Source organism: Chelonia mydas, chromosome 5 (genome assembly GCF_015237465.2).
Source record: "Chelonia mydas isolate rCheMyd1 chromosome 5, rCheMyd1.pri.v2, whole genome shotgun sequence".
In the NCBI taxonomy this organism is placed as follows: Eukaryota; Metazoa; Chordata; order Testudines; family Cheloniidae; genus Chelonia; species Chelonia mydas.
Window position 1 is genome coordinate 29,621,994 of NC_051245.2, and position 27,590 is coordinate 29,649,583.

Sequence of the window (27,590 nt, forward strand, 5' to 3'; positions counted from 1 at the left end):
ATGTAAAAGGGAAAGATTCACATGCTGTGCAAAGCACCCCTAAAGAAGCTCCCTTTTTTCATGCCATACTGCTCCCTCAAATTTTCTTTTTAAGGAGGGTACTCACTTTAAGACCTTTAGGTTTCATGCTAAGCAGAATAACTGCATCAACACTCTTCCCATAAGCCTAATTACCATATGATACTCAAGTGGTGCTGAGTCTTCTGCTTCTGAGAGAAGACTGGTGGGAAGTAACTCTTTAGAATGGGGTGCAGTATGCACAGCTGAATAGCACAGGTCTATGCAGCCCCCCATGAGTCAGTAATAGCAGAGGCAAAGTTAGAGAGCTCTAAAATGCACAAAATACAGAAGTTTTTCTTTTCTCTTTGTTCCTATTATTTTAAACAAATCCAACTCTACAGTTTCTCTTCCATAAAAACATCTCCGCAGGCTAGATCTTCGGGTGGTGTAAGTTGGCATAGCTCCACTGAAGTCACTAACTTACACCAGCCAAGAATCTGGATCCTTACTCCTATAAATAAATTGGAATTTGTTGTTTTAAGAGTTTTTAAGAAAGAGGTTGATGCAAATATTTCACAACTTACAATGATACCCACTAAAACCTAACACACACAGTTCTGTTTTGGGGATTTTCTGAGAGACTTCTACAGAATGAAAAAGGTTACTTTGAATAAGCTCATGGTTCACATTCCTGCCATTTTCATGAATTTGCCACACACAAAAAGTTGCATGTTACCAGCATAAAATAACAACATTTCAGTATAATGAGGTGCTTTTGTTTTTAAGTAGAGGAACAATATATTTAGTAGAAGCTGCTGCAGCTAAAAAAGCTTCACAGTAACAGGTAATAGATACAGTAGTAAACTCTTAGTACAATAGCTATATTTCTGGAGACATTTCAATTTTCTTAGGATTTAACTGAAAATTCTTTAAAGCTCATACTTTCCTGCAGCAAATAAGCCTTTAACACAATTGTTTAAATATTAAATTAATATTTATTAGTATTAAATAATGCAAACCTTGGTTAGTCTCTAAGGTGCCACAAGTACTCCTTTTCTTTTTGCAAACTTTCTGTAATTTCACAGACACAGTACTCCTAAACTAATTGTTTTCTCTTTTCTAACCAAAAATCCCAGATAAGAGTTGTTTGGAAATTGAATATCAGGCAACTATGCAAGAGCAGTGCTTGGAATACATTTTACTAAATAGCAGGTTTCAGAGTAGCAGCCGTGTTAGTCTGTATCCGCAAAAAGAAAAGGAGTACTTGGGGCACCTTAGAGACTAACAAATTTATTTGAGCATAAGCTTTCGTGAGCTACAGCTCACTTCATCGGATGCATTCAGTGGAAAATATAGTGGGGAGATTTATATACACAGAGAACATGAAACAATGGGTGTTACCATACACACTGTAACGAGAGTGATCAGGTAAGGTGAGCGTCCTGCTGGTAATAGCTCACCTTACCTGATCACTCTCGTTACAGTGTGTATGGTAACACCCATTGTTTCATGTTCTCTGTGTATATAAATCTCCCCACTATATTTTCCACTGAATGCATCCGATGAAGTGAGCTGTAGCTCACAAAAGCTTATGCTCAAATAAATTTGTTAGTCTCTAAGGTGCCACAAGTACTCCTTTTCTTTTTACTAAATAGCAGTCACTGTTCAAACTTAAGTGTTCCCAGACAATCAGTAGCACATCCTGAAAAAACAAAAAGAGCACTATTTTTCCAGCCAGTTGAGTACAAGAAGTTAGACTCAACTGAGGTAAACTAACAAGTTACAAAAAACAGCTGTTAGATATTTCTCAGAAGTGATATACAGCACTGAATTCTTACTAATACTTAGCACTTCTGTAGTGCTTTACATCTTCAAAGTGCTGTGCAAATGTTAATTATAGAAAGAAAGTTGGTGCTCAAAGAGAGAGCATATTTCCCAAAGTGGAGGGTGACCAGAGGAATGGCACTACTATAGCAGAGATAATGGCAGGAGGAGGAAATTTAAATATTTAGGAATGACTGAATTTTATATATTAATTAGCTATTACAGAACTGACATTGAACACTACAGATGTCATGAAGAGGATGTCTGGAAATTACATCAACACCTTTCAGACAACAGATTTCTGTAGCCACAAATAATCAATTCTGGAATTATAAATGGCTCCATGGCTTCAGATTGCCTAATTTAGAAATCATGAGGAATGCACAGGGATCAGCTTCTCTGTAATCTTTAAAACAGGTGACTTCCAAGGACTACTATCCTTAGACATCAATGCGAATTCCATGTTTTATAGACATTAGTTCTCCAGTACCTGTTAAATACATAACAAATGAACACAGATGAGGTAAAGATGCTGTGATTGCCACATAAAGCCAGTATGGCAAGGGAGCAGTTTTTCCAAACGGACAGATCCAAAGGCCATGACGAATTCCATCACGGACATGGTGAGAAGTCCAGGATATACACAACATCCAGGGAAGAAAGCACCATGAGTCCTTAAGCCTGAAAAGGTGCATAATAAATTTTAATGTCACAGCCACAACAGGAATCACAGTAGAACAATGAAGAAGTGGTCTTTGTGGAAGAGTCAGAGCAGCCTGTGGAAAGGAAAAAATACAGTTGGCAACCAGCACCATCATGACAAGGTAAAAATACTTCTTGGATGTTTACAGATAAAATATCAAGTGAACAAAAACCATTTGTTTCCCACAGAAGTGCAAATAAAAGCTGTTTTTCCTATTATCTTTATTCATTTCTCCCTCTCAAGATTTGAGACAACTGTTCTTATCCAGAGTAGCAGCCGTGTTAGTCTGTATTCGCAAAAAGAAAAGGAGTACTTGTGGCACCTTAGAGACTAACCAATTTATTTGAGCATAAGCTTTCGTGAGCTACAGCTCACTTCATCGGATGCATCATGCATCCGATGAAGTGAGCTATAGCTCATGAAAGCTTATGCTCAAATAAACTGGTTAGTCTCTAAGGTGCCACAAGTACTCCTTTTCTTTTTGTTCTTATTCAGTATGCTGCTGTGGTGAAATTCAATATACAGCATATAAAACAAACAGGAAATACACAACTGTACAATATACTATTTAAAAAAACCACCCAAACGCATCTTGTATTAAATTAAATTTACTGTGCTGAAATATATTGATTTGTCAATATTAGATATACCTTATTTAATATAGTAATAATTTCTAACAAAGCAAAATGAATAAAATCCAATTAAAAACACCCACCAGCTCATTTTGGCTGTCTTCTTGTCTCAGTATTCCTTGTTTATGGACAAAGAACATTTTCAAATGCTAAAAATTGTTTACATGTATAGTTAAGGTCAACATGAAATTTTTTAAGATCAATTGTTGGCTAATAACCATCACATTGAACTTGCTTAATATTAACTCAGTTCAATAACAAGAGGATATTGGTTTCTGTTGAGGTATTTGTCAAGATAGAATAATAAAAGTGTGAGATTTTGCTTAAGGTGAGATCAAATGGACTGTTTGTCACAAGAGGATCAATAAATGTTCACCATGTATGTATGTACTGGGGAAGACATTGCAAATGTGCCTATTAGAAATACCTAAAACTTTCTCCGTTATGTGTGCAGCCACACATTTCTTTAGCATAGCAATTTTTTAATATTCTAAAAGGGAAAGAAAAACAGCAGTTCAAAAGAACTACTGATCTCTCATGCAATCCGGAAGCAAGGATTTGCATCTCCTCTGACTGGCTGCAACATGAATTCAGGTAGAACTTATTAACAAGACAGGATGTGTTCACTCTAATGGAATGCCTTGTGTATAACCCCTCCGGATTCCTGAAGAGGATTTTGGAACAACTAAAAAAGAAACTACCCAGAGAATCTTTCCCAGGTTTTACATAGAGCTCACTATATGTTGGGATAGGAGTTTGGGAGTTAATCATTGCTTTGTGACTATCCATGTAGGTTAAAACATGATCAATAAAGCTAACACACATGTACACTTCAATACAGAGTCTCCGTACTTTGATTTAAGGAGCTCTCAAAAATCTATTAATTTTTATAATTGTTTTTATAGAATGTAAATTGCACACAAAAGTCCAAGACGGGCACTCAACAAATTTAAATAGAAAATAAAAACGATACTATTCAAGACTTCAGAGCAAGTTAAAAAAAATAGAAACTTTGTCTTGCCATGTGACTACAGCCCTTCAGTAGCAAGAATGTTCTTTTTTCTATATAACAAATGGTAATGGCAAGGTTCCAAAGAACCTTTGTCCACGTGCAGACAGACCACTAGCAAAAGCTGATCAGTTATCCTAGAATCATAGAAGATTTGGGTTGGAACAGACCTCAGGAGGTCATCTAGTCCAATCCCTGCTCAAAGCAGGATTAACACCAACTAAATCATCCCAGCCAGGGCCTTGTCAAGCTGGGTCTTAAAAACCTCTAAGGATGGAGATTCCACCACCTCCCTATTCTAGTGCTTCACCACCCTCCTAGTGAAATAGTGTTTCCTAATATCCAACCTAGACCTCCCCCACTGCAACTTGAGACCACTGCTCCTTGTTCTGTCATCTGCCACCACTGGGAATGGCCGAGCTCCATCCTCTTTGGAACCCCCCTTCAGGTAGTTGAAAGCAGATATCAAATCCCCCCTCACTCCCCTCTTCTGTAGACTAAACAAGCCCAGTCTCCTCAGCCTCTCCTCTTAAGTCATGTGACCCAGCCCCCTGATCATTTTCGTTGCCCTCCACTGGACTCTCTCCAATTTGTCTATGTCCTTTCCGTAGTGGAGGGCTCAAAACTGGACGCAATACTCCAGATGTGGCCTCACCAGTGCCGAATGGAGGGAATAATCACTTCCCTCGATCTGCTGGCAATGCTCCTATCAAGTTATTTAGTGTTTTGTGGTGATCAAGAAAGAGTAGGCTGTACTGTGTGATCTCATCAACATGACCAGTTTCCTACAGAAGAAGCTTGCATGTGAAGGCATCAGCAGAAGAGGATATAGGGTGGGAAAGGGGGATGAGGAAGGAAACAGCAGGGACCACTGTTGAACAAAGTCCCCTTATTACTGCTGATTTTGTTCCCATAAAACCAGACAGAAGCACTAACAGGAATACTAGCAGACATCTTTAGGAAAGAGTGACACAGAGCTGGCAGCAAGCATATTGGGCCTTTCAGGGTGAGGGGGCTTATTTCTTGTTAAGCTAAAGATCCAGAGTAGGTTTGGTGGTTATGGAGAACAAAGCTGCAGGATCAGGATTCATACGGATTTAATCTATAAATGATTATACAATGGAATTAATAGAAAAAATTAGGGCTGTCGATTAATCACAGTTTTAATCACACTGTTAAACAATGGAATACCAATTGGAATGTATTAAATATGTTTCTACATTTTCAAATATATTGGATTTAAATTATAACAGAATATAAAATACAGTGCTCAATTTATTATTTTTTGAATACAAATATTTGCACTGTAAAAATGATAAAGAAATAGTATTTTTCTATTCACCTCATACAAGTACTGTAGTGCAATCTCTTTATCTTGAAAGTGCAACTTACAGATGTAGGGTTTTTTTGTTACGTTACTGCACTCAAAAACAAAACAATGTAAAACTTTAGCACCAATAAGTCCACTCAGTCCTAGTGACTGTCTGAACAAGAAGTAAGACAAACAAGTTTGTTTACATTTATGGGAAATAAGCTGCCTGGTTCTTATATACAATGTCACCTGAAAGTGAGAACAGTCGTTCGCATGGCACTTCTGTAGCTGGCATTGCAAGGTATTTACGTGCCAGACATGCTAAACATTCGTATGCCCCTTCATGCTTCGGCCACCATTCCAGAGGACACGCTTCTATGCTGATGGGGGGAGAACCGTATGTCTCCTGCTCTGTTTTACATGCATTCTGCTATATATTTCACGTTATAATGGTCTCGGATGATGACCCAGCACATGTTGTTCGTTTTAAGAACACTTTCATTGCAGATTTGACAAAACACAAAGAAGGTACCATTGTGAGATTTCTTAAGATAGCTACAGCACTTGACCCAAGGTTTAATAATCTGAAGTGCTTTCCAAAATCTGAGAGAGATGAGGTGTGGAGCATGCTTTCAGAAGTCTTAAAAAAGCAACACTCTGATGTGGAAACTACAGAACCTGAAACACCAGAAAAAGAAAATCAACCTTCTGCTGGTGGCATCTGACTCAGATGATGAAAATGAACATGCGTCGGTCCGCACTACTTTGGATCGTTATTGAGCAGAACCCATCATGAGCATGGATGCATATCCTCTGGAATGGTGGTCAAAGCATGAAGGGACATATGAATCTTTAGTGCATCTGGCACGTAAATATATTGCAATGCCAGCTACAACAGTGCCATTGAACGCCTGTTCTCACTTTCAGGTGACATTGTAAACAAGAAGCAGGCAGCACTATCTCCTGCAAATGTAAACAAACATTTTTCTGAGCAATTGGCTGAAGAAGAAGTATGACTGAGTGGTCATGTAGTTGCTAAAGTTTGACATTGTTTTACTTTAGAATGCAGGTTTTTTGTACATAATTCTACATTTGTAAGTCCAACTTTCATGATAAAGAGATTGCACTACAGTACTTGCCATAGGTGAATTGAAGAAATATTATTTCTTTTGTTTAGTACAGTGCAAATATTTGTAATAAAAATAACTATAAAGTGAGTACTGTATTCTGTTTTGTGACTGAAATCAGTATATTTGAAAATGTAGAAAACATCTAAAAATATTTAAATAACTGGTATTCTATTATTGTTTAATCGCGATTAATTTTTTAAATCGCTTTACAGCCCTAGAAAAAATAAAAGTTTATTCCATATATAATTGTTATAGGTTGGGCTAAGTCTTGTTGAAACTGGTGGTGTAACAGCTACCTTTCATTCATAGAGAAGTGTAAAGAGCCACTGATCTCATTTATGAAACCAGGTAGGTGAAACTACGGGAGCACCACCCAAAACACAGGCACATGGTAAAGTCTGTGTACAAGCTGAACCGTGTGACCCAAGGGATTTCCCTGGGGACTGATACAGTGAATGCAGGAACTAGGGGATTGACTGGTGGAGCTGGGTGTGGGCATGACAGAAAAATACACAGAAAGACACAGAGAAGGAGCAGACAGCCAAGGAGACATCCAGAACAAGCACTGGGACCACAGCCCTGAGAAAAAGCCTAGAGAGAAAACTTTTTGGATACAGTAGAGAACATGCTTTTAGAATACAGTGATGGCGGAAACTAGGCTTGGAACTGTAAGTAGAGAAACTCTTTTCTGATTCCTATTGTGTTCAGTGAAACAGGACTTGGTACATTCTTTGTAAATGAACAGAACTGCATCCAAGAAATATCTGATTCCATCAACAATTTCTCTTCCTAACAAAAATAACTTGAGAGATCCTGAATTTTGGAAACTGCTCTCAAGTCAAAAAAGGGATAAAAATGCTCCACAGAACTGATCCATTCCTAAATGAAAAAATCATGTTTGTAAATTTTTGTTGATTCAAATTTTTAGTGTAAAAGGATCTCATACCAGAGTGTGGGCTCATTCCAAGTGCTGACATCACAGTGCTAAAAGTAAAGGCTATTCCATTGTAAGAATTACTGTCCTACATACGAATTGTTAAACTGAGTAGCTGTCCATCAATAGGCAACCTGGACAGTCTCAACTATCCAAGGCACATTTCAATAGTAGTAAATGATAAACCTACTGAGCAAAATTCTCCATGACTAATCCATTTATCTACAGTTACTCTATTATTAATACTTAACTCATTACTCTGACTTATCTAGAGAATGAAATGTGCTACTTAAAGTAAAATTTTGGAACAAGAACGAGTAAAAGGTTTTCTTAGATACTTTTAAGTACTTCAGGAGTGCCCATTTCTAACAGAGAAGAAAATACATGATCATGCTACTGCTGAAGTTAATGGTAAAGTGACCACTGACTTCAACATAAATCTGTAGGAGCTAATCCTACACTTGAAGAAAGAAATGAACAATATGACATCTTACTGGTGTCAAAGGATGTTATTCTTTATTCCTTTCTTCATTAGTGGAGGTACTTTTCATTACTCAAATCTTGAGGTGAAAAGTCTTAATATAGTTCCTCTATATGGTAGCTAAAGAAAGAATTGTTCTTGTCACAATCCTTTCATAAGTATACTGTTTTTCACTATCTATTGTAATACTGGGTGTTGAATTTTCATAATATATAATGACTGTCAGAGTTGGAATTTGAAAAAAACACATACTATTTTACTAGACTACAAACTAACAGCAAGAAAATTAAATGTCCATGTTTAATACAAAATTTCAAACAATAAATGCATTTAAAAAAATAAAGTATAATCATTCACAAAAGTAGGTTCAAGCAGAGTACTGTAGTTGAAAACAGGAATGATAGTACAAGCTGGAGTATTGTACATGCAAATATTATCTTTTTTGCACTGACATACTATTGGTGAAATTTTGCCATCTACTGGAAATAGTTAAGAAAAGGCTTATTTTCAGAATATTCCTGTTGAGAAAAAAAAGCCTCAGGATAGCGAATAGATTTTAAAAAAAGAAAAAATACTAGGTTTTAAAAATAATTAGTATTTAGTGACTCACATATACAAAGCAGATTTTTAAAAATAAGTGGATGACCAGATGACAAGTATTCATTAAAATAAATTCTGGCTAAACTTTTTGGGACATGGACAACCTGAAAACTAGTCAGTTTCAAATAATGAGTTAAGTGCCCTCTGGCAATTTTGTGGTTTTAAAATATTTTTCTATTTAAAATTCAAAAGTGTTCTGCCTTTTCTGTTATATGAAAGTCCCACACAAACAAAAGGGGAAACTGACTACCCAAAGAGTATAGTCAAATGCACAAAGTACACAAACTGAAAAAACTGAGATTTCCCTCTCTAATCTTTCATTTATAGCAATTGTAGGTATATCTTGTAAGAATAGGAGGTACAACATTTTCAAGCACAAGTATGATTTTAAAATCTCTGTTACGAATAATAGTGCCTTTTACACAAAAACTTCCTTACAAATTTAATTTAGAAAATTCAATTTTTCCCAAGTTGAAACATTTTTATATTGTTCTTTACTTTTTATTAGGTTTAACTTATGTGTTACACAGAACACTCAAATCTGGTTCTCTCCAACAAGGCTGGCACAAGAACTTTGTTCTGACACAAACAGCCCTGCAAAAAGATCCCTATCTATTATAAATACACATTCCTTAATATCAGTGTCATATTTCCTCCTCTTATTAATCCAAAGAAAATCAATCTAGTGTCAACTGCTTCTTTCAGAGTAGCAGCCATGTTAGTCTGTATTCGCAAAAAGAAAAAAAAATGCTCACGAAAGCTTATGCTCAAATAAATTGGTTAGTCTCTAAGGTGCCACTAGTACTCCTTTTCTAACTGCTTCTTGAGTACCTCCTAATGGTAGTTGGCTATGAACATCAAATTGTTAGGAGTGAGATTTTTCAAATGCTGGTCTCCATTTTTCCTCCACAATTTGCAAGCACAAACAATTGCAACACAGAAGTGACTTTATATGATGCCTACAAATAGCTGTGGTCCTAAAATTCGCCTGTAATTCCCCCCCCCCCCGCCCCCCACATACCTCCTTCTGCAGGTGCAAAACAGAGCCGTAGCTAGGCTTAATTTTCAACCTGTCAATGCCTATTCTTATTTCACAGTAAATCTTATTTAAACTAAATAACAGTTGGACGTTCTGTCATCTGGCTGCTTTTACTACTTATTCTAAAAGAAAAAAAGGGACGAATCTCATTTAAATAGACACAAAGTGTAACCTGGCTAATAAAGCGAGTGATATACAAATGTTAGGAGCTATATGCACAGAGTCTCCAGAACTTAAATATCTACATCTGATACTACACTTTTTTTAAAAGGCAAAAAAAATGCCACATTGGGCCTTTAAACTTAAAAAAATATGCAGTGAGATGTAAATGAATTTTAACATAAAATATAGCTTTTTATATATGTTTTAAAAACATTTTGTAACCAATTAAACACATCAAGACAATGAGACCTCTGACTGCAAAGTTTAGGCTCCAAGAGCTGATATAGTGTTTAGAAGTAGGTGGAAATGCAAAAATAATTAAGAAAACAAAGTGAACTTTGATCTACCTTGCTTACCTGTAATGAAAGGGAGTGAGCAAGAAAAAAATGGTCCACATCAATGACAGAAGAGAGGAAACCAGCTAAAATGACTTCACTAAAGTCACTCTTCTTCCTGAGCCCAATCACTATCACCCAGGACCATACTCCCACCACACCATGCACTCCATTATCAGAGAGAGCTCGGAGCCAGTCATGTTGCTGAATGAAAGGGAACTGCAGAAGTCGGTCTGCTATGAAGCAGAACATTCCCAATCCTAAACTGGAAATAACTGAAGCTGTGCTGAAAGTTTGGAGAAGAGCATGAGCCTTTTCAGTCTCAGATGCCATAGCAAATAACATGTCACTGTACACAAGATGCCATCAGGATACACGCAGCCCATTATCCTTTTAATCTTCAGTCAGTCATTCTGTAAATTATCAAAGAGAAAAGTCTTAATGAAGAAATGTGGCAGCCAGCACTAAATACTTGTTAAACTCAACTATATCTGCAGCGGTAATAAAACATATCCTAATAGCAAACTCATTGCTCAAAATCTAAGATTCTCCAGAAATACTAAATACAATTAACTTAATTTATTGACCCAAACAGTATGGATCTGAATCAAAAATTGTGTGCTGTTTTAATGAGAACAAACACACACTTTAGTACACTCATGCATTGACTATCTTTTGACATTTCCAATTTCATAAAACAAAATCTGAGAATTATATCCAATCATATCCCAGTCTTATTTCGAGATTTCCCCTTCCTTTCATATCAGGATTTTCACCACATTAATGCCTCTACTTTGTAGCCACGTTGTTTTGATTCTGGGGTTGATCAGATCCTCAAAACCTCAGAGCTTTTAATGCTTTGAATTTCACATCACAACTTGCAGTCTTTCACTACTATGGGAAGTTTTTTTATGCAGCCTCTTTCACCTCTAGAAATATTTTTATATAATGCACACACCTCTGTTTCCCCCCTGCAATTTGTTAGCATACATACATAACAAAACTGCCTCTCAGAACACAGTCTCAGTTCTAAACATCTGATAGTTATGCTCCTGCATTATTTCAAAAATCTGTGGGAACAGATTAGTTTCAAAGCATATTTTCTATTTAAAATGCACTCTTTACATGATGGTTGCTATCTCCCTATAATGCAGTAAAGCTTTGATAAGCACAAAGTCCTTTCTTTTACATTATTTTTTTGGTAAATAAATTTTTTTTTACTTGAAGAAGACAATTTATTCTCACACTCATGTTAAGTGGTGCCCTTAAAAATGATTTTTGAAAGACATTGTTATGAAATTTTTCATGATTGCAAATAAGTTCTTTATTATAAACCGTACAAAAGTTGAAACTGAAATAAATTTTCTTAACAAATATTTCTTCCATCCTAAGCACATGCAAGTGTATTGTAAGGTTGTCCAAAAGTGCTTCATATGCCAGACATTCATTTTTAAAGAAAAAAGTTCATTGAAGCATTCATTTGAAAAAAGAATGAATAATACATGAACTTTGCACAGAGATGAGAAAAAGTAGGTCAAGTTTAGAGCCTGTTAACCATGACTGTACCCCTTCAGAGTAATCATGTAACATGAACCATTTTCTGCAGCATGTCTTTGTACTTTTTTAAAGATTCATAATTTAAAACATCACACTTTGAAGAATTAAATTCCATTTTTTTTTCCAGTTTAAGAAACAAGTGACCCCAGCATCCCCCAAACCTTTTCCTAGCCAACCAAGTAGCAGCACTTATTAAAGAAGTGGTTCGCACAGCATGGAGGGTGGGGGAGAAGAGCTGGAAAACTGGAGAAATATAGTTAAAAAGACCACTTCTACTTGATTTCCATGTCAGATTGGATGTTGTCTCAGCTCACAATATACCATGCACAGGACTCCTGTTTAGGAAGAGTTCATTAAGAGACATTAAGAGCTCTTTGTACGTACATACATATGCATGCATGCACAGTTGGAGTAAGTGGACATATCTCTATTTACTTCATTGCAGTTGCGTCAACTTACTTCAATAGCAAATTTGGCTTACAGTCCACAGATTATAGCATTTGCACCTGCTTGCTGTACTCAAATCATTTTGGGATGTTCACACTCCCTACTTCTAACTACAGAGGTAAGGAAATACATAAACAGTCAAACCCCAGTAAGCACAGACAGCTGGTCCTGTCTTTGCACAAATCAAACCAAGTAACAGTAAGCATTCACATAGCACAGAAGCTTTACAAATGTTTTACAAAATATATATGAGCACAGAACAGAAAATCAAAATATGGAAGAAACCCCAACATCCCCATTCACCAAGCTTCTACCTGATAAGTTCCTAAACAAATATGATCACCAAATGAGAAATGACATAAGCTAGACCACAGATGACCTATGAATGACTCTGGATATCAACAAAACTTAACATTTTTTATAATTGATCGTTAGTTAAAGATAGAAGGCACTCAGGAAAACAGATAACTTGCTACAGAGGAAACCCTCCCATTTAAAACACAAGTGCCTATTTCACACTAATTTGACATTTCATGACATTATATTCAGAACATCCAGAACTGTAAGCTACCTTACCTCAGCAGGTGAGAGCTTTGCTGGAGATTAGACTGTGGGGTAGCTGACTACCTCACCAGCAAACTCCAAGATTCTGCTAGTTTAAACCTGGCCTTGTAGGTGATAATCAATGAATACCAGTTCCTGAGAGATGTCTTTCTGCAGTGTCCAGGCCCTCTCACTGTGACACACAGAGAAATAATTAAATTCACTCACTCCAAAGAGACAGCATACACAACAGCCTGTTAGGTTAGCTGAAGACTCACACCTCACTTTAATACATAGCAATGAGACTGTTTTGTAATGAAACTAGAATAAATTTATTAATGAAGAACAGAATTTAAGTGATACTAACCAAGAACAAAAGAGACAGGTCTGGTTACAAACAAAACATGCTTTCTAGTATACAAAATTTAATAGATTATAATCCTGGTCTCAGGCAATTACTCACCAATAGTCAGTTCCCAGAGACTTCAGCCCACATGGTTGAAGGATCCACCTTTCACAGATTCCAAGAACTTCTGGCCTCTTTTGTCCCATAAGTGTTGTATAACTAGAACATCTTTTTGCTTCTTCTTATATTTTCCAGCGTCCATTATCTTTTTGCTTCTTCTTCTATTTTCCAGAGTCCATTATCTCTGTCTCAAGAGCCAGGAAGACTTCCTGGGGGTGCAGACTCGGCCCCCGGTCTCAGTAAACTCCTTCCTCCATTTCTTGATAATTTGATTGCTTTGTTTACCTTGTATGTGTAATCCTTCTGCCAGGTGGAGCCAGCAGCAACAAGGGCTGCGTTCAATATCTAGGGGTTCCTCTTGAACAATACAACACAGAACCGGCTCAAGCCCATACCCAGTAACCTGGGAAAATTACACACCACCCCATGGCACCTCTGAGAGGCAATACTTCCCCACTCACAATCACAGAGTCTGAGTGTGGAAAAGAAACTTTTAATGAAAGGAAGGTCACCTGACATTAATTAGTGAAAATACCACAAGCAGGATTCATAATCATAAAACTGTGAGGAGGACACCCACCCCAGAGAGCGTAGGGCAGTGCCTTCTGTCTCATGTTCTTGAGTTCTACAACCAAAAGTTCCTTTTCTGTGCCCCTCTCTGATCCCTCACCACACTCCACTCACAGTTGTTGTCCTTGGTCAGTGAGGATCCAGGGTTCAGAGGCGCATCTGTGTGAGTTCACTTCCCACCCGGGAAGAAGGCACCTTGCTTGCTCTGCCATCTGAACACTTGCTCTGGCCAGCCACCTCGCCAGCTGCTCGTTCACCTGCCGACTCGCCAGCCGCTCGTTCGTTGGCTGATTGTCAGTTACCTTCTGCTGCCTCCTGACTCTCTGCTGTGACCTCTGCATATCAGTCTCTTAGTGATTTTCAGCGCTTTGCAGACTGGACAGAAACACTGCCCCACCAAAAGTGATTTCAGCTCTCATTTGAGCACTTTGACATAACTAAAGGCTCCTAATGAAGCCTAATTAGCTCTATCTTTGAACAGTGGGAAAGAACAGACTGGTGACCCATAGGGAGAGTCCACACCTCCTGGCTGGGACACCTATCCCCACCCCTCTTACTCTCACAGGGGTCTGGCATTCGAGCCCCTGGTTTACAAGTTCCGTTCAGCTGAGGGCGACCCCTCATTTGGGACAAGCTCAGCACAATTCTGCTCCCCTTTAGTCATACAATGAAGATAACATTGATAACATTTCTCTACCCCTGCATGCCATACTAAAGTGATTTGTAACCCAACACCAGCCAAAGCTTGGAGCTACACCACTCCTATCTGCTAGATACCTACACAGAGTAGGTGTGTTTGTGTAAATACAGTTTGCTTCTTAAGTCTCTCCCCTTCCCGAACTAGCTGTCAGGGGAGAGCTCATTCAGACCCTGCTTACATCTGTAAACGTACTTTTATTGTCCTCTGCCTATAATTAAGACAGACAGGTGAATCCACATTCTTTTGTCTAGGGCAGGATGGTTTAATGCATTGCCTCCCAAATGCATTTAAAGAACGTATTTCCAGCACACATGCATAACTCTTTGTACTCAACACGTACATACATCACATAATCATTTTTGGAACCAGCATGTCACCAGTTTACATACGATACCTCACATGATACATTTTAGACACATAGTATGATACTTATGTTGGGTGTAGTGAATGTGTCAAGCCTGATATGCATTGCAGTATAGTGGGCCATCTGCCTGTGGGCATTTAGGGGCTCTTTCATCTGCCATTTTGTTGCCTAGTCACCCAGTTTTGAGAGATCCTTTTGTAGCTCTTCGCAGCCTGCCTGGGACCACAAACGTGAAATTGCAGCACTACTAACTGTAGGCTGTAACCTGTCATTTAAATCAGCTTCTGTACCAAATGACTGGAGGATAGCTAATATAGCTGGACCGCTTGGTAACAGTGATCGTAATATAATTAAATTTAACATCCCTGTGGCGGGGAAAACACTACAGCAGCCCAACACTGTAGCATTTAATTTCAGAAAGGGGGACTACACAAAAATGAAAGTTAGATAAAAAGAAATTAAAAGGTACAGTGCAAAAAGTGAAATCCCTGCAAGCTGCATGGAAACTTTTTAAAGATACCATAACAGAGGCTCAACTTAAATGTATACCGCAAATTAAAAAACACAGTAAGAGAACCAAAAAAAGTGCCACTGTGGCTAAACAACAAAGTAAAAGAAGCAGTGAGAGGCAAAAAGGCGTCCTTTAAAAAGTGGAAGTTAAATCGTAGTGAGGAAAATAGAAAGGAGCATAAACTCTGGCAAAAGAAGTGTAAAAATATAATTAGGAAGGCCAAAAAAGAATTTGAAGAACAGCTAGCCAAAGACTCAAAAAGTAATAGCAAAAAAAAAAAAAAAGTTTTAAGTAAATCAGAAGCAGGAAGCCTGCTAAACAAACAGTGGGGCTACTGGACGATCAAGATGCTAAGGAGCACTCAAGTATGATTAGGCCATAGTGGAGAAACTAAATGAATTCTTTGCATCGGTCTTCACAACTGAGGATGTGAGGGAGTCTGCCAAACCTGAGCCATTCTTTTTAGGTGACAAATCTGAGTAACTGGTCCAGATTGAGGTGTCATCAGATGTGGTTTTTGAACAAATTGATAAACTAAATAGTAATATGTCCCCAGGACCAGATGGTATTCACTCCAGAGTTCTGAAGGAACTCAAATGTGAAATTGCAGAACTACTAACTGTAGTCTGTAACCTATCATTTAAATCAGCTTGTGTACCAAATGACTGGAGGATAGCTAATATGACTCCAATTACAGGCCAGTAAGCCTGACTTCAGTACCGGGCAAACTTGTTGAAACTATAGTAAAGAACAAAATTATCAGACGAACATAATTTGTTGGGGAAGAGTCAACATGGTTTTTGTAAGGGAAATCATGCCTCACCAATCTACTAGAATTCTTTGAGGGGGTCAACAAGCACATCGACAAGGGGGATCCAGTGGATATAGTGTACTTAGATTTTCAGAAAGCCTTTGGCAAGGTCCCTCACCAAAGGCTCTTGCGCAAAGTAAGCTGCCACGCAATAAGAGGGAAGGTGGTCTCATGGATTGGTAACTGGTTAAAAGATAGGAAACAAAGGGTAGGAATAAATGGCCAGTTTTCAGAATGGAGAGAGGTAAATAGTGGTTTCCCCCAGTGGTCTGTACGGGGCCCAGTCCTATTCAACGTATTCATAAATGATCTGGAGAAAGGGGTAAACAGTGAGGTGGCAAAATTTGCAGATGATACAAAACTACTCAAGATAGTTAAGTCCCAGGCAGACTGCAAAGAGCTACTAAAGGATCTCTCAAAGCTGGGTGACTGGGCAACAAAATGGCAGATGAAATTCAATGTTGATAAACGCAAAGTATTGCGCATTGGAAAACATAATCCCAACTATACATATAAAATGATGGGGTCTAAATTAGCTGTTACCACTCAAAGAGATCTTGGAGTCATTGTGGATAGTTCTCTGAAAACGTCCACTCAATGTGCAGTCGAAGTCAAAAAAGCGAACATAATGTTGGGAATTATAAAGAAAGGGATAGATAATAAGACAGAGAATATCGTATTGCCTCTATATAAATCCATGGTACGCCCACATCTTGACTACTATGTATAGATGTAATCGCACTGTAACATTACACTCCATCTTCTTATGAAAATATGATTGTGGTAGGGACATAACTAAGATATGCTTTATGCAAGATAACTCTTGTAAGCTATCATTGGAAAGGTTATAATTTACTGAATATGATTATCCTATTTGTATGCTTGTATCATTTCTGTATCTGAAATTAGGACTATTGACTATGTATCTGTATTTCAACTATGCTACTCTGGGTAACACTCACTACTAACACTTCAGGTACAACAATGAAAAAGCCCAACAGTGCTGACGGCCCATAAGCAAGAGACAATGGACAGTAAGAGAGCTTAGCCTTCCTGTGAACCTGTGGGTCACCCTGTGAAGAATGGCCACAGGGGCCCTATAGGTTTTAGAGTAGCAGCCGTGTTAGTCTGTATCCGCAAAAAGAAAAGGAGTACTTGTGGCACCTTAGAGACTAACAAATTTATTTGAGCATGACCTTTCGTGAGCTACAGATGGATACGGATGCATCCGATGAAGTGAGCTGTAGCTCACGAAAGGTCATGCTCAAATAAATTTGTTAGTCTCTAAGGTGCCACAAGTACTCCTTTTCTTTTTGCAGGTAAGATGAGCTATTACCAGCAGGAGAGAAAAAAACAAACCTTTTGTAGTGATAATCAAGGTGGGCCATTTCCAGCAGTTGACAAGAATGTGTGAGGAACAGTAGAGGGGGGAAAATAAACATGGGGAAATAGTTTTACTTTGTGTAATGACACATCAACTCCCAGTCTTTATTCAAGCCTAATTTAACAGTGTCCAGTTTGCAAATTAATTCCAATTTAGCAGTCTCTCATTGGAGTCTGTTTCTGAAGTTTTTTTGTTGTAATATTGCCACTTTTAGGTCTGTAATAGAGCGACCAGGGAGATTGAAGTGTTCTCCGACTAGTTTTTGAATGTTATAATTCTTGACGTCTGATTTGTGTCCATTTATTCTTTTACGTAGAGACTGTCCAGTTTGGCCATTGTACATGGCAGAGGGGCATTGCTGGCACATGATGGCATATATTGCACTGGTATATGTGCAGGTGAACGAGCCTCTGATAGTGTGGCTGATGTGATTAGGACCTATGACGGTGTCCCCTGAATAGATATGTGGACACAGTTGGCAAGGGGCTTTGTTGCAAAGATAGGTTTCTGGGTTAGTGGTTTTGTTGTGTGGTTGCTGGTATTTGCTTCCCGTTGGGGGGCTGTCTGTAAGCAAGTACTGGCCTGTCTCCCAAGATCTGTGAGAGTGATGGGTCGTCCTTCAGGATAGGTTGTAGATCCTTGATGATCCTGCTGGTAATAGCTCACCTTACTTGATCACTCTCATTAAAATGTGTATGGTAATACCTATTGTTTCATGTTCTCTGTGTATATAAAATCCCCCTCCTATATTTTCCACTGCATGCATCCGATGAAGTGAGCTGTAGCTCACGAAAGCTTATGCTCAAATAAATTGGTTAGTCTCTAAGGTGCCACAAGTACTCTTTTTCTTTTTAGGGGTCCTACAGACGCAGGTGACCATGTCGCCCGATACTGGAACCCATCTTGAATTCTGTACTTTTCCACGACAAGCTGGGGGGTGTGTGTGTCAAACTAGGAAACAAAGAACTCCCGCCTTATGCAAATCCTATTTAAGGGTAGGGAGTGAGGTAATCCTGGTGGTCAGTTCTCCCCTGCTACCCCACCCAAGAGGACTGGAAACAACTAAGGCCCCATCTACACTGGCAAGTTTCTGCACACTGAAGCAGCTTTGAGCGCTGTAACTCCCGAGATGTACACACTGCCAAGCCACTTAGTGTGCAGAAACTGTGCAGTTGCAGCACTATAAAAAACCACCCCAACGAGAGGCGTAGCGCTTTCTGCACCGGGGCTACAGCGGTGCGGTGCCAGTGTAGACACCATGGCGATTACAGCGCTGTGGTTGGCCTCCGGGAGGTGTCGCAAAATGCCTGTTCTCACCTCTCTGGTCATTGGTTTGAACTCTACTGCTCTGCCCCTAGGTGACCAAACATCAGCCCCACCCCGTACATTCCTTTGCAAATTTGAAAGTCCCCTTCCTCTTTGCTCGGTGATGCATGCAGTGGTCTCAGCACATCTTCCCAGGTGGCCATGCCTCCTCCACGCACTAGGCAATCCCCTGCTTGGAGCAATGCCGAGCTGCTGGACCTCATCAGCATTTGGGGAGAGGAAGCTGTGCAGTCCCAGCTGCGTTCCAGCAGTAGGAATTATGATACTTACGGAGAGATTTCATGATGCATGATAAAAAGGGGCCATGACTGGGACACATAGCAGTGTAGGGTAAAAGTGAAGGAGCTGTGGAACACCTACCACAGGGCACGGGAGACAAACTGCCACTCTGGTGCTGCGCCCACAAGTGGCCGGTTCTACAAAGAGCTGGACATGATACTTGGTGGCAACCCCACCTCCACTGCGAAGGCCTCTGTGGATACTTTGTTGGCTGACGTGCCAGTCGAGAGTAGACTGAGCCAGGAGGAGGAAATCTTGGACGAAGAGGGGGATGGGGACACAGAGGATGACTCGGAAGCCAGAGATGCATGCAGTCAGGAGCTCTTTTCTACCCCGGAGGAGCCTAGCCAGTCACAGCAGTCGGAGCTTGGCAAAGTGCAAACAGGAGAGGAGGCCCCTGGTAAGCGGATCTGATTTTGGGAATTGCTGAAGCGAGTTGTTGGGGGCAGGAGGGTTGCAAGAAGCAGGCTTGTCTCCCACCGCATGCCTTGTCTGAGTGGCAGAACAGGCTGTTGATAGACTCCCTCACTTCATGGGAATCTTCCTCAGAGATCTCCAGGAAACTCTCGCGGAGATAGTGGGCAATCTGCTGCTGCAGGTTCCTCAGCAGAGCTGCTTTGTTTCTTGCCCCATTAACAGTAACTTTCTCATGCCACTTTGCCGTGACTGGGGGAGGGGTGGAACCATTGCTGCATACAGGCTAGCCGCATGTGTGCCAGGGTGGAAGCCGCAGGCTTGGAGAAAACCCTCCCTTGATTCCCTGCTCACCCTCAGCAGCGAAATATCTTCCATAATGATTACCTCCTGTGGAAAGTGTGGGGACAGAAATTATTACCAGAACCACCCTAGAGTGCCTGCTGTCCCCAAGAGCCACGTGCCAAGTGTACAGCAGGGTCCGGGAAGAGTGATTTACCCTGCCCCTGTGGCTACTCACCATTTTGGGGGTCTTGTGGCTCATGTGTGCTTGTTTGGGGTCAGCCAGTTAGTGACAGGTGTGAGAGTACTACCTGTGTTTTAAAGCACTGAATCGCTGTTGCAAACAATACTGCTTCTGTAAAATGTTGCATTTAAAACTTCACAGAGACGACCTTGGGAGGCCAGCCTCCCTTATCAGTGGCAGAACGGCTGCGGAGAATTAGAAAGCGTCCAAGAAGAACTAAGGAGGACTTTCTGCATGAGGTTATGATGCACTCGGCTGCCAAGAAACAGGAACTGAAGGAATGGCGGGACAGCGAGAAGAAGGACCGAAAGGAGAACGCGACACACCAGAAAGAAGCCACGGAGTAGCTCCTAACAGTTATGGAGTGCCAAGTGGACACACTCCAGGTGATACTAGCTCTTCAAACCAAGCAGCTCCGCCCCCGCCCTCTCCTGCAGCCGCTGTCGCAAAATTCTTTCCCATGTGCCCCACACGCACCGCCAACACACTGTTATCAACCTCCTGGCTCCACTCGCTACTTGCAGAATTCCACTCCTCCCTCCTCACAGTCTAGCAGTGTGGACTCCCACTACCCACTGCACTCAACACCCATCCCTCAGCAGTTTGGCCCTGCTGAAGTACAGCACTGGGTGCATTGTACTCCAAAGGAGAAGGTTGGGTATGATCCCCTGAACATACACAAATCTGTAGCTGTCCCGGGAATCCTCCTCCTCTTGAGAGCTTCCCTTCCCCCATACCCTCTCCCCTTCCCTGCTGATGAATTTTTTAATTTGACTCTCTCCTCCGGTTGTTGTCTTTTAATAAAAGAATTGTGTTTGTTTGAAAGCAATCTTTATTCTATTAAGCGAAAGCAAAAACAGCACTGCAAAGCAACATAAAATAACGTTAAGGTCCCTTCTTGCATCATGTGCACAGTCACCTCCTAGCATTACAAACACTGCAATCCCGAGCACAGCAAAAAATATTAGTGGCTTTCAGCTTCAAATTTCTGCCTCAAGGCATCCCTGATCCTTATGGCCCCGTGCTATGCCCCTCTAATAGCGCTGGTCTCTGGCTGTTCAAAGTGAGCCTCCAGGTGCTAAGCCTCTGCGGTCCAGCCCTGAGTGAAGCTTTCACCCTTCCCTTCACAAATATTACGGAGCGTACAGCATGTGACTATAAGCACAGGAATATTGTCATTGGCCATGTCCAGCTTCCCATAGAGGCAGCGCCAGCAGGCTTTTAAATGGCCAAATGCACACTCCACAGTCATTCTGCACTCTCTCAGCCTGTTGTTGAACCGCTCCTTGCTGCTGTCAAGTTGCCCCATTTATGGCTTCATGAGCCATGGCATTAAGGGTAGGCGAGGTCTCCCAGGATCACAATGGGCATTTCGACTTCCCCTACGGTGATCTTCTGGTCCAGGAAGAAAGTCCCTGCTTGCAGCTTCTTGAACAGGCCAGTGTTCCGAAAGATGCATGTGTCATGCACCTTTCCGGAGCAGCCTGCGTTAATGTCTGTGAAACGCCCACAAGCGCATGGAGAACCATTGAGAAATACCCCTTGCGATTAATGTATTCGGTGGCTAGGTGGTCTGGTGCCAGAATTGGAACGTGCATGCCATCTATTGCCCCTCCACAGTTAGGGAAGCCCATTTGTGCAAAGCCATCCACATCACACACGTTGCCCAGAGTCACGGTCTGTCAGAGCAGGATGCGATTAACGGCCCTCCACACTCCTGCTCATCATCCCAGAGGTGCATCACGATTTGATCCCACCACTCAGTGCTTGTCTCCCAAGCTCAAAAGCGGCGTTCCACTGTGGTCAGCACCTCGGTGAATGCCACAAGCAATCTCTACACTACTATGCGTGGTGAGATCAGTTTCGCATTCCTCTTGCCTTTGTAGTTTAAGGAATAACTCCACTGCCACTCGTGACATGTTGGTCAGAGCGACCAGCGTCCTGGTCAGCAGTTCGGGATCTGTTCCTGCAGCCTGAAAGAAGCAGAGCGTGCAGTACACAAACCGTTGAAAGATGGTGCCAAATGCAGACGGAAGCACAGGGATTGATGGGATGCAAAGCAATGCATCATGGGGCATTGGGACCGGATCCAGAATGTCCCCCACCCCCCTCTGCCTTCCCACAAGTCTTAGCAGCAAAAGAAAAAAAGAGGTGCTCTCTGGGATAGCTGCCCAGAGTGCACTGCTCTGAATAGCGCTGCAAGTGTGAACACACGATCGCGCAGGTAGCTGTCAGTGTGAACACACAACAGCGGTTTCCCTTCTGTGCTCTCTGAGCAGCGCTGTAACTACTGGCGCTGTAATTTTGCAAGTGTAGATGTGCCTTTAGACTGAACTGGGGGCAGAGAACTGAACCCAGGCTGGAAGGGCATCTGGCCTCTGAAGAAGATTATTAGAACCACATTTAGGATGAGAACTTGCATGTAACCAGTTTCTTTAGTGTATTAAGCTGTTTGCGTGCTCATTTTTATTTTCTTAGTAATCTGCCTTGTTCTGTCTGCTACCTCTTTAACTACTTAAAATACACCTGTTATAGTTGTTAAATTTACTTCTGGTTTACAATATAACCTAGTTTATGTGATTTCTAAGCTGGGGGGGCCAGAAGCGGTGTACACCCTCCTCCACATTGACGGAAGAGGCAAATTTTATATAATTTTGGGTTTGTACTCCAAACGGGGGGGTAGACATCTGAGTGCTGTGGCAAGCACCTTAAGCTGAGCCTTCCCAGAGCGGATCTCTGTCTCTCTGTGAAGCTGGGCGTGTCACTGTGTGCTTGGCTGGAAAAGGCGAGGGAGCCAAGCCCAGCAATACTAGGTGAAAGGGGGCCCAGACTGGTAGAATAGTCTGACTCAGTGGTGTCCCAGCACACCAGATGACACCTTGGGGGTCCAGACCATCATATGCCCCATCTCAAAAAAGATATATTGGAACTGGAAAAGTTTCAGAAAAGGGCAACAAAAATGATTAGGGGTATGGAATGGCTGCCACATGAGGAGAGATTAATAAGACTGGGACTTTTCAGCTTGGAAAAGAGACTAATAAGGGGGGATATGATAGAGGTCTATAAAATCATGACTGGTGTGGAGAAAGTAAATAAGGAAGTGTTATTTATTTCTTCTCATAACACAAGAACTAGGGATTACCAAATGAAGTTAATATGCAGAAGATTTAAAACAAACAAAAGGAAGTATTTTTTTCACACAACACACAGTTAGCCTGTGGAACTCCTTGCCAGAGGATGTTGAAGTCCAAGACTATAACAAGGTTCAAAAAAGAACTAGGTAAGTTCATGGAGGATAAGTCCATCAATGGCTATTAGCCAGGATGGACAGGGATGGTGTCCCTAGCCTCTGTTTGCCAGAAGCTGGGAATGGGCGATGGGATGGATCACTTGAAGATTACCTGTTCTGTTCATTCCCTCTGGGGCACCTGGCACTGGGCACTGTCGGAAGACAGGATACTGGGCTAGACGGACTTTTGGTCTGACCCAGTGTGGCCATTCTTATGTTCATAGAAAGATGATACCAGACACTAGACTAGAGGGTTCTTTAATTCAGCAAAGGCATAACAAAACCCAATGGCTGAAAGCTGAGGCTTGACAAATTGAAACGGGAAATAAGGTACACATTTTTAATAGCAATGATAATTAACAACAGGAATAGATTACAAAGAGACGTGGTAAATTCTCCATCACTAACTTTTAAAATCAAGCCTGAGTATTTTTCTAAACTATCTGCTCTACCTCAATGACAAGCTATTGGGCTCAATGCAGGAAGTAATGGGTGAAAACTCCATTGTCTGTGTTATGCAAGAAGTCAGACTTGATCATACTTGTCCCTTCTGGCCTTAAAATCTATTAAGTCTCAAGCCTAAAAAAACAAATTCTACAAGCAACCCCATTCACATACTATTAATATTCAAGACACTGGAGCAAACTCTCAAGAGATTACCTAGTGGGACAAGAGATCAAAACCCAAAACAATCTAATCTGCTATATTTTTCCACATAAACATTCATCATTAAAAGTGTACTTTGCAATCAGAAGTTACAGCAGTAGTCGACTTGGGGTGGGATGTATCAGAAATATGCAAAACATAGGTAGGATCTTAGGGGTGTGATCCACGAAGCAATTTAGGTGCCTAAACTCCCAGTGTGTGGCACCACTGCAATCCACGAAATTCTCCCTTAGCTGCTGCCTAACCCTGTAAGCACCTACACTCACTTAGAGCCTAATTTTCTGCAGTAAAAATTCCTTAGGCACTTCAGTGCCCTGGGACATGCAATCTGCTGTCTCCCTCTAGGCACCCTGGAGCCTATGTCCTGCCTAAGCCCCAGAACAATTCACGAATAGGGGAAGATACATGTTTGTCCACCTAAGTCACATGCGGGGCCTGATCTGGTAGGCAACCACTAAACATGCCTATCAGATCAAGTCCTATTGAAGATCTGGGAGGTGGAGCGGAAGGAGGTGCCTGTCACAGTTCATGGCAACTGCAACTGTATTCTCCCTCCATGGTCCAGCAAGAGTGTCCGCTCTTGGGCTTCTGGCTCCCCAGTTGTCACCTCTCTTGGTCAGAGAACCACGCATCTTTTTGTCTCCTAACCAGGGTATTTCCAGGCTGCACAATTTCCTGCCTATACTGTGAATTTCCCAGCAAAGTCAGACTGACTAAGCAGGCCTGCTCTGATTTTCTCCTCAGAGGCTACAAATAGTATAATTGCCACTGTTGTAAGTTACCACACAGCCCTCTCTAATCAAGTACATTTATTCCTAAGGTAAAAGCATTACAGAGAAAATATATTAAAGACAACTAAAGATCCTACATGTGATGCATGCTAATAACCTTACCAGAGATCGCCTCAACTCCAGCAAAGGCTCTGACTGATGAACAGTTGTTCAAACCCCAACAAGAGGTTTTTCTGTGGTCACAAGTTCACAACAGCTGTTAGCTCAGAACAAACACACCCATGAATCTTAGAGTCACTCTTCTATCCAGTATAGGCCTCTGACCTCATCCTCATGTTACAGGTGATCAGCAAACAATGGGTTTCCTCTCAGGTTGCAACTTCAAATGGATGGATCCAGAGCTAGGTAATTTGCATTCCCCTCCTAAATATTTTCTAGGAAACCCACTGAACTGAAAGTTCAGTCTTATCTGGCCCACTGTTTTAAAAGAGTCCACTGGAGAACTCCTTGGCAAGGAGAAGTGGGAGGTGATGGTGTACGTCTTGTAATTTTTAGCCCAATGGTTAGAGCACTCACCAGGGATGTGGGAGATCCAGGTCCAATTTACCCCTCTCTCTGTAGTCCAGTAATCTGGACATGCACCTGGGCGGTGAAAAGACCCTGGGCCCAGTCCTCCTGCTCCTATCACTCTTCCATTTTTTATCCATATTGGAAGAGCTTCAACAGTAGTGACAGCAAGAACCCCACATTGGATTATCCAAAAGCACAGAGGTTAAAGCTCTCTCCTCAGAGGTGGGAGACCCCTGTTCAAATCCTCTCCACCCCTCTGTCTCCTACATACCAGGTGAGTGCTCTAAGTCAAGGCCAAAAGTCAAAACGTGGGCATCACCACCTTCTCCAGCTGTTTTGTGAGGAGTGAGGCAGGTACCTAACTCATTCATATAAGAAACAGCTTAGGTGCCTAAGATGCCTAACTCTAAGCAGGTTTCAGAGTAGCAGCCGTGTTAGTCTGTATTCGGAAAAAGAAAAGGAGTACTTGTGGCACCTTAGAGATGAACCAATTTATTTGAGCATAAGCTTTCATGAGCTACAGCTCACTTCATCGAATGCATTCAGCGGAAAATACAGTGAGGCGATTTATATACATACAGAACATGAAAAAATGGGTGTTATCATACACACTATAAGGAGACTGATCACTTAAGATGAGCTATTACCAGCAGGAGACAGGGGGTGGAGTGGGGAGAAAACCTTTTGTAGCGATAATCAAGGTGGGCCATTTCCAGCAGTTAACAAGAACGTCTGAGGAACGGGGGGGGGGGGGGGGGGGGGGGGGGGGGGAGAGGGAGATAAACATGGGGAAATAGAGCTGTAGCTTACGAAAGCTTATGGTCAAATAAATTGATTAGTCTCTAAGGTGCCACAAGTACTCCTTTTCCTTTTCCTTTGTGTAATGACTCATCCACTCCCAGTCTCTAGTCAAGCCTCAGTTAATTGTATCCAGTTTGCAAATTAATTCCAATTCAGCAGTCTCTCGTTGGAATCTGTTTTTGAAGTCTTTTTGTTGTAACTTTTAGGTCAGAGATCGAGTGACCAGAGAGATTGAAGTGTTCTCTGACTGGTTTATGAATGTTATAATTCTTGACATCTGATTTGTGTCCATTTATTCTTTTACGTAGAGACTGTCCAGCAGAGACTGGTTCTTGTTTGTGGATAGCTAGCAAAGATAAGCACCTAAATCCAGGCTGCAGGGAGGCACCTATCTTGGAGGGAGAAGCAGGGTATAGGACACACTCCTGTTGTTGGCATCTCTGATTGGCTAGTTTAGGCAAGTCCCCGTTTAGCATCCTAGCTTTTGTGGATCATATTGTTAGATGCTTCTCTAGCTCTCTCCCCCCTCCCTTGTTTCGGGAGCCTAGGTGCCTAACTCAGCTTTATAGATCACAGCGTTGTTCCTATGATTTTTTAGGCACCTAAAGTCAGGTAGCAGAACCATTGCAAGCAGGGGATGGCCAGGCTGGGCGTGCGGGGGAGGACTCCACATGGAAGAGTTTATCAGCCTGACAGAAGCGGTTCTGAAGAGCAGTCAGTAAATCTACTACCTGGCTCCACAGAGCAGAGCTAAAGCCCAGCTATCCCGGGTGCCGCTAGTCTCTAGCGATGACGAAGCAGCAGCTCAGCACTTGCTCTGCCCCAGATCCCTAGACTAGGCGGTCTCGGCTCCCGGCTGCTCCAAACAAAACCTGAGTAGGCTGTGACGGGCGCCCAGCTTTTGGTGCCAAGGGAAGGGGCGTGTGTGAACCCTCCCTAACCCTGCGGGAGGGCGCGTGACACTGGAGCCTAATTAAGGCAGCAGAGGAATCCGCAGCCGCGCTGAGTCTCTGAGGCCACGCAGCCAAGAGAGCGTCTGGGGGGGCGAAGCGCCAGCTCCCCCGGCTGCCCCACCCCGCACCGACACCGGGGCCTCGGCCCAACCTAGCCTGGACCGACGTCAGGGCCCCTCCGCTCCCCCATCCTAACGCCGGGGTGGGACGGGACGAGGCCCCGCCCGAACTGACCCCAGCCCCGCCTCCCCTGCCCTGCCCGGCTCACGCCGGGGCCGCAGCGCAGACCTTTCTCCTCCCAGCCGCTCCTGATGCTGCCGCCTCTTTCCGCAGCCGGCGGCTCCGGCTCCGCGCGGCGCCCCGCGTCAAGGGCCAGCCCGGCTCGGCTCACTGGGAGGCGCTGCCGGCGGCGGCGGTCACGGCGGGGCCCACGTGTCCCTATAGCGACGCAGCGGGCGGCCCCTCCCCCCCGCGAAAAGGCACAAAGCACTCTGGGATAGCGGCTAGCGGGCCGACCTCCG

At 42.0% G+C, this 27,590-nt stretch overlaps 1 protein-coding gene across 5 annotated transcripts; it reads right to left on the minus strand.

Annotated features, from left to right (window-relative positions):
- Positions 1–1,115: 1,115 nt before the first annotated feature.
- Positions 1,116–27,530, minus strand: TMEM267 (transmembrane protein 267). 5 transcript variants are annotated; one of them, XM_037902752.2, is made up of 4 exons: positions 27,358–27,530; positions 12,742–12,901; positions 10,183–10,574; positions 1,116–2,600 (listed from the first exon to the last, which is right to left on the minus strand). In XM_037902752.2, the coding sequence occupies exons 3-4, from the start codon at positions 10,504–10,506 to the stop codon at positions 2,265–2,267; spliced, it is 660 nt and encodes a 219-aa protein (XP_037758680.1). In that variant the 5' UTR covers positions 10,507–10,574; positions 12,742–12,901; positions 27,358–27,530; the 3' UTR covers positions 1,116–2,264. The 5 variants fall into 5 exon arrangements, with proteins under 5 accessions (XP_037758680.1, XP_007052887.1, XP_037758681.1 ...); XM_007052825.4 differs by lacking the exon at positions 27,358–27,530 and adding an exon at positions 13,172–13,567; XM_037902753.2 differs by lacking the exon at positions 12,742–12,901.
- Between the last annotated feature and the right edge of the window lie 60 nt (positions 27,531–27,590).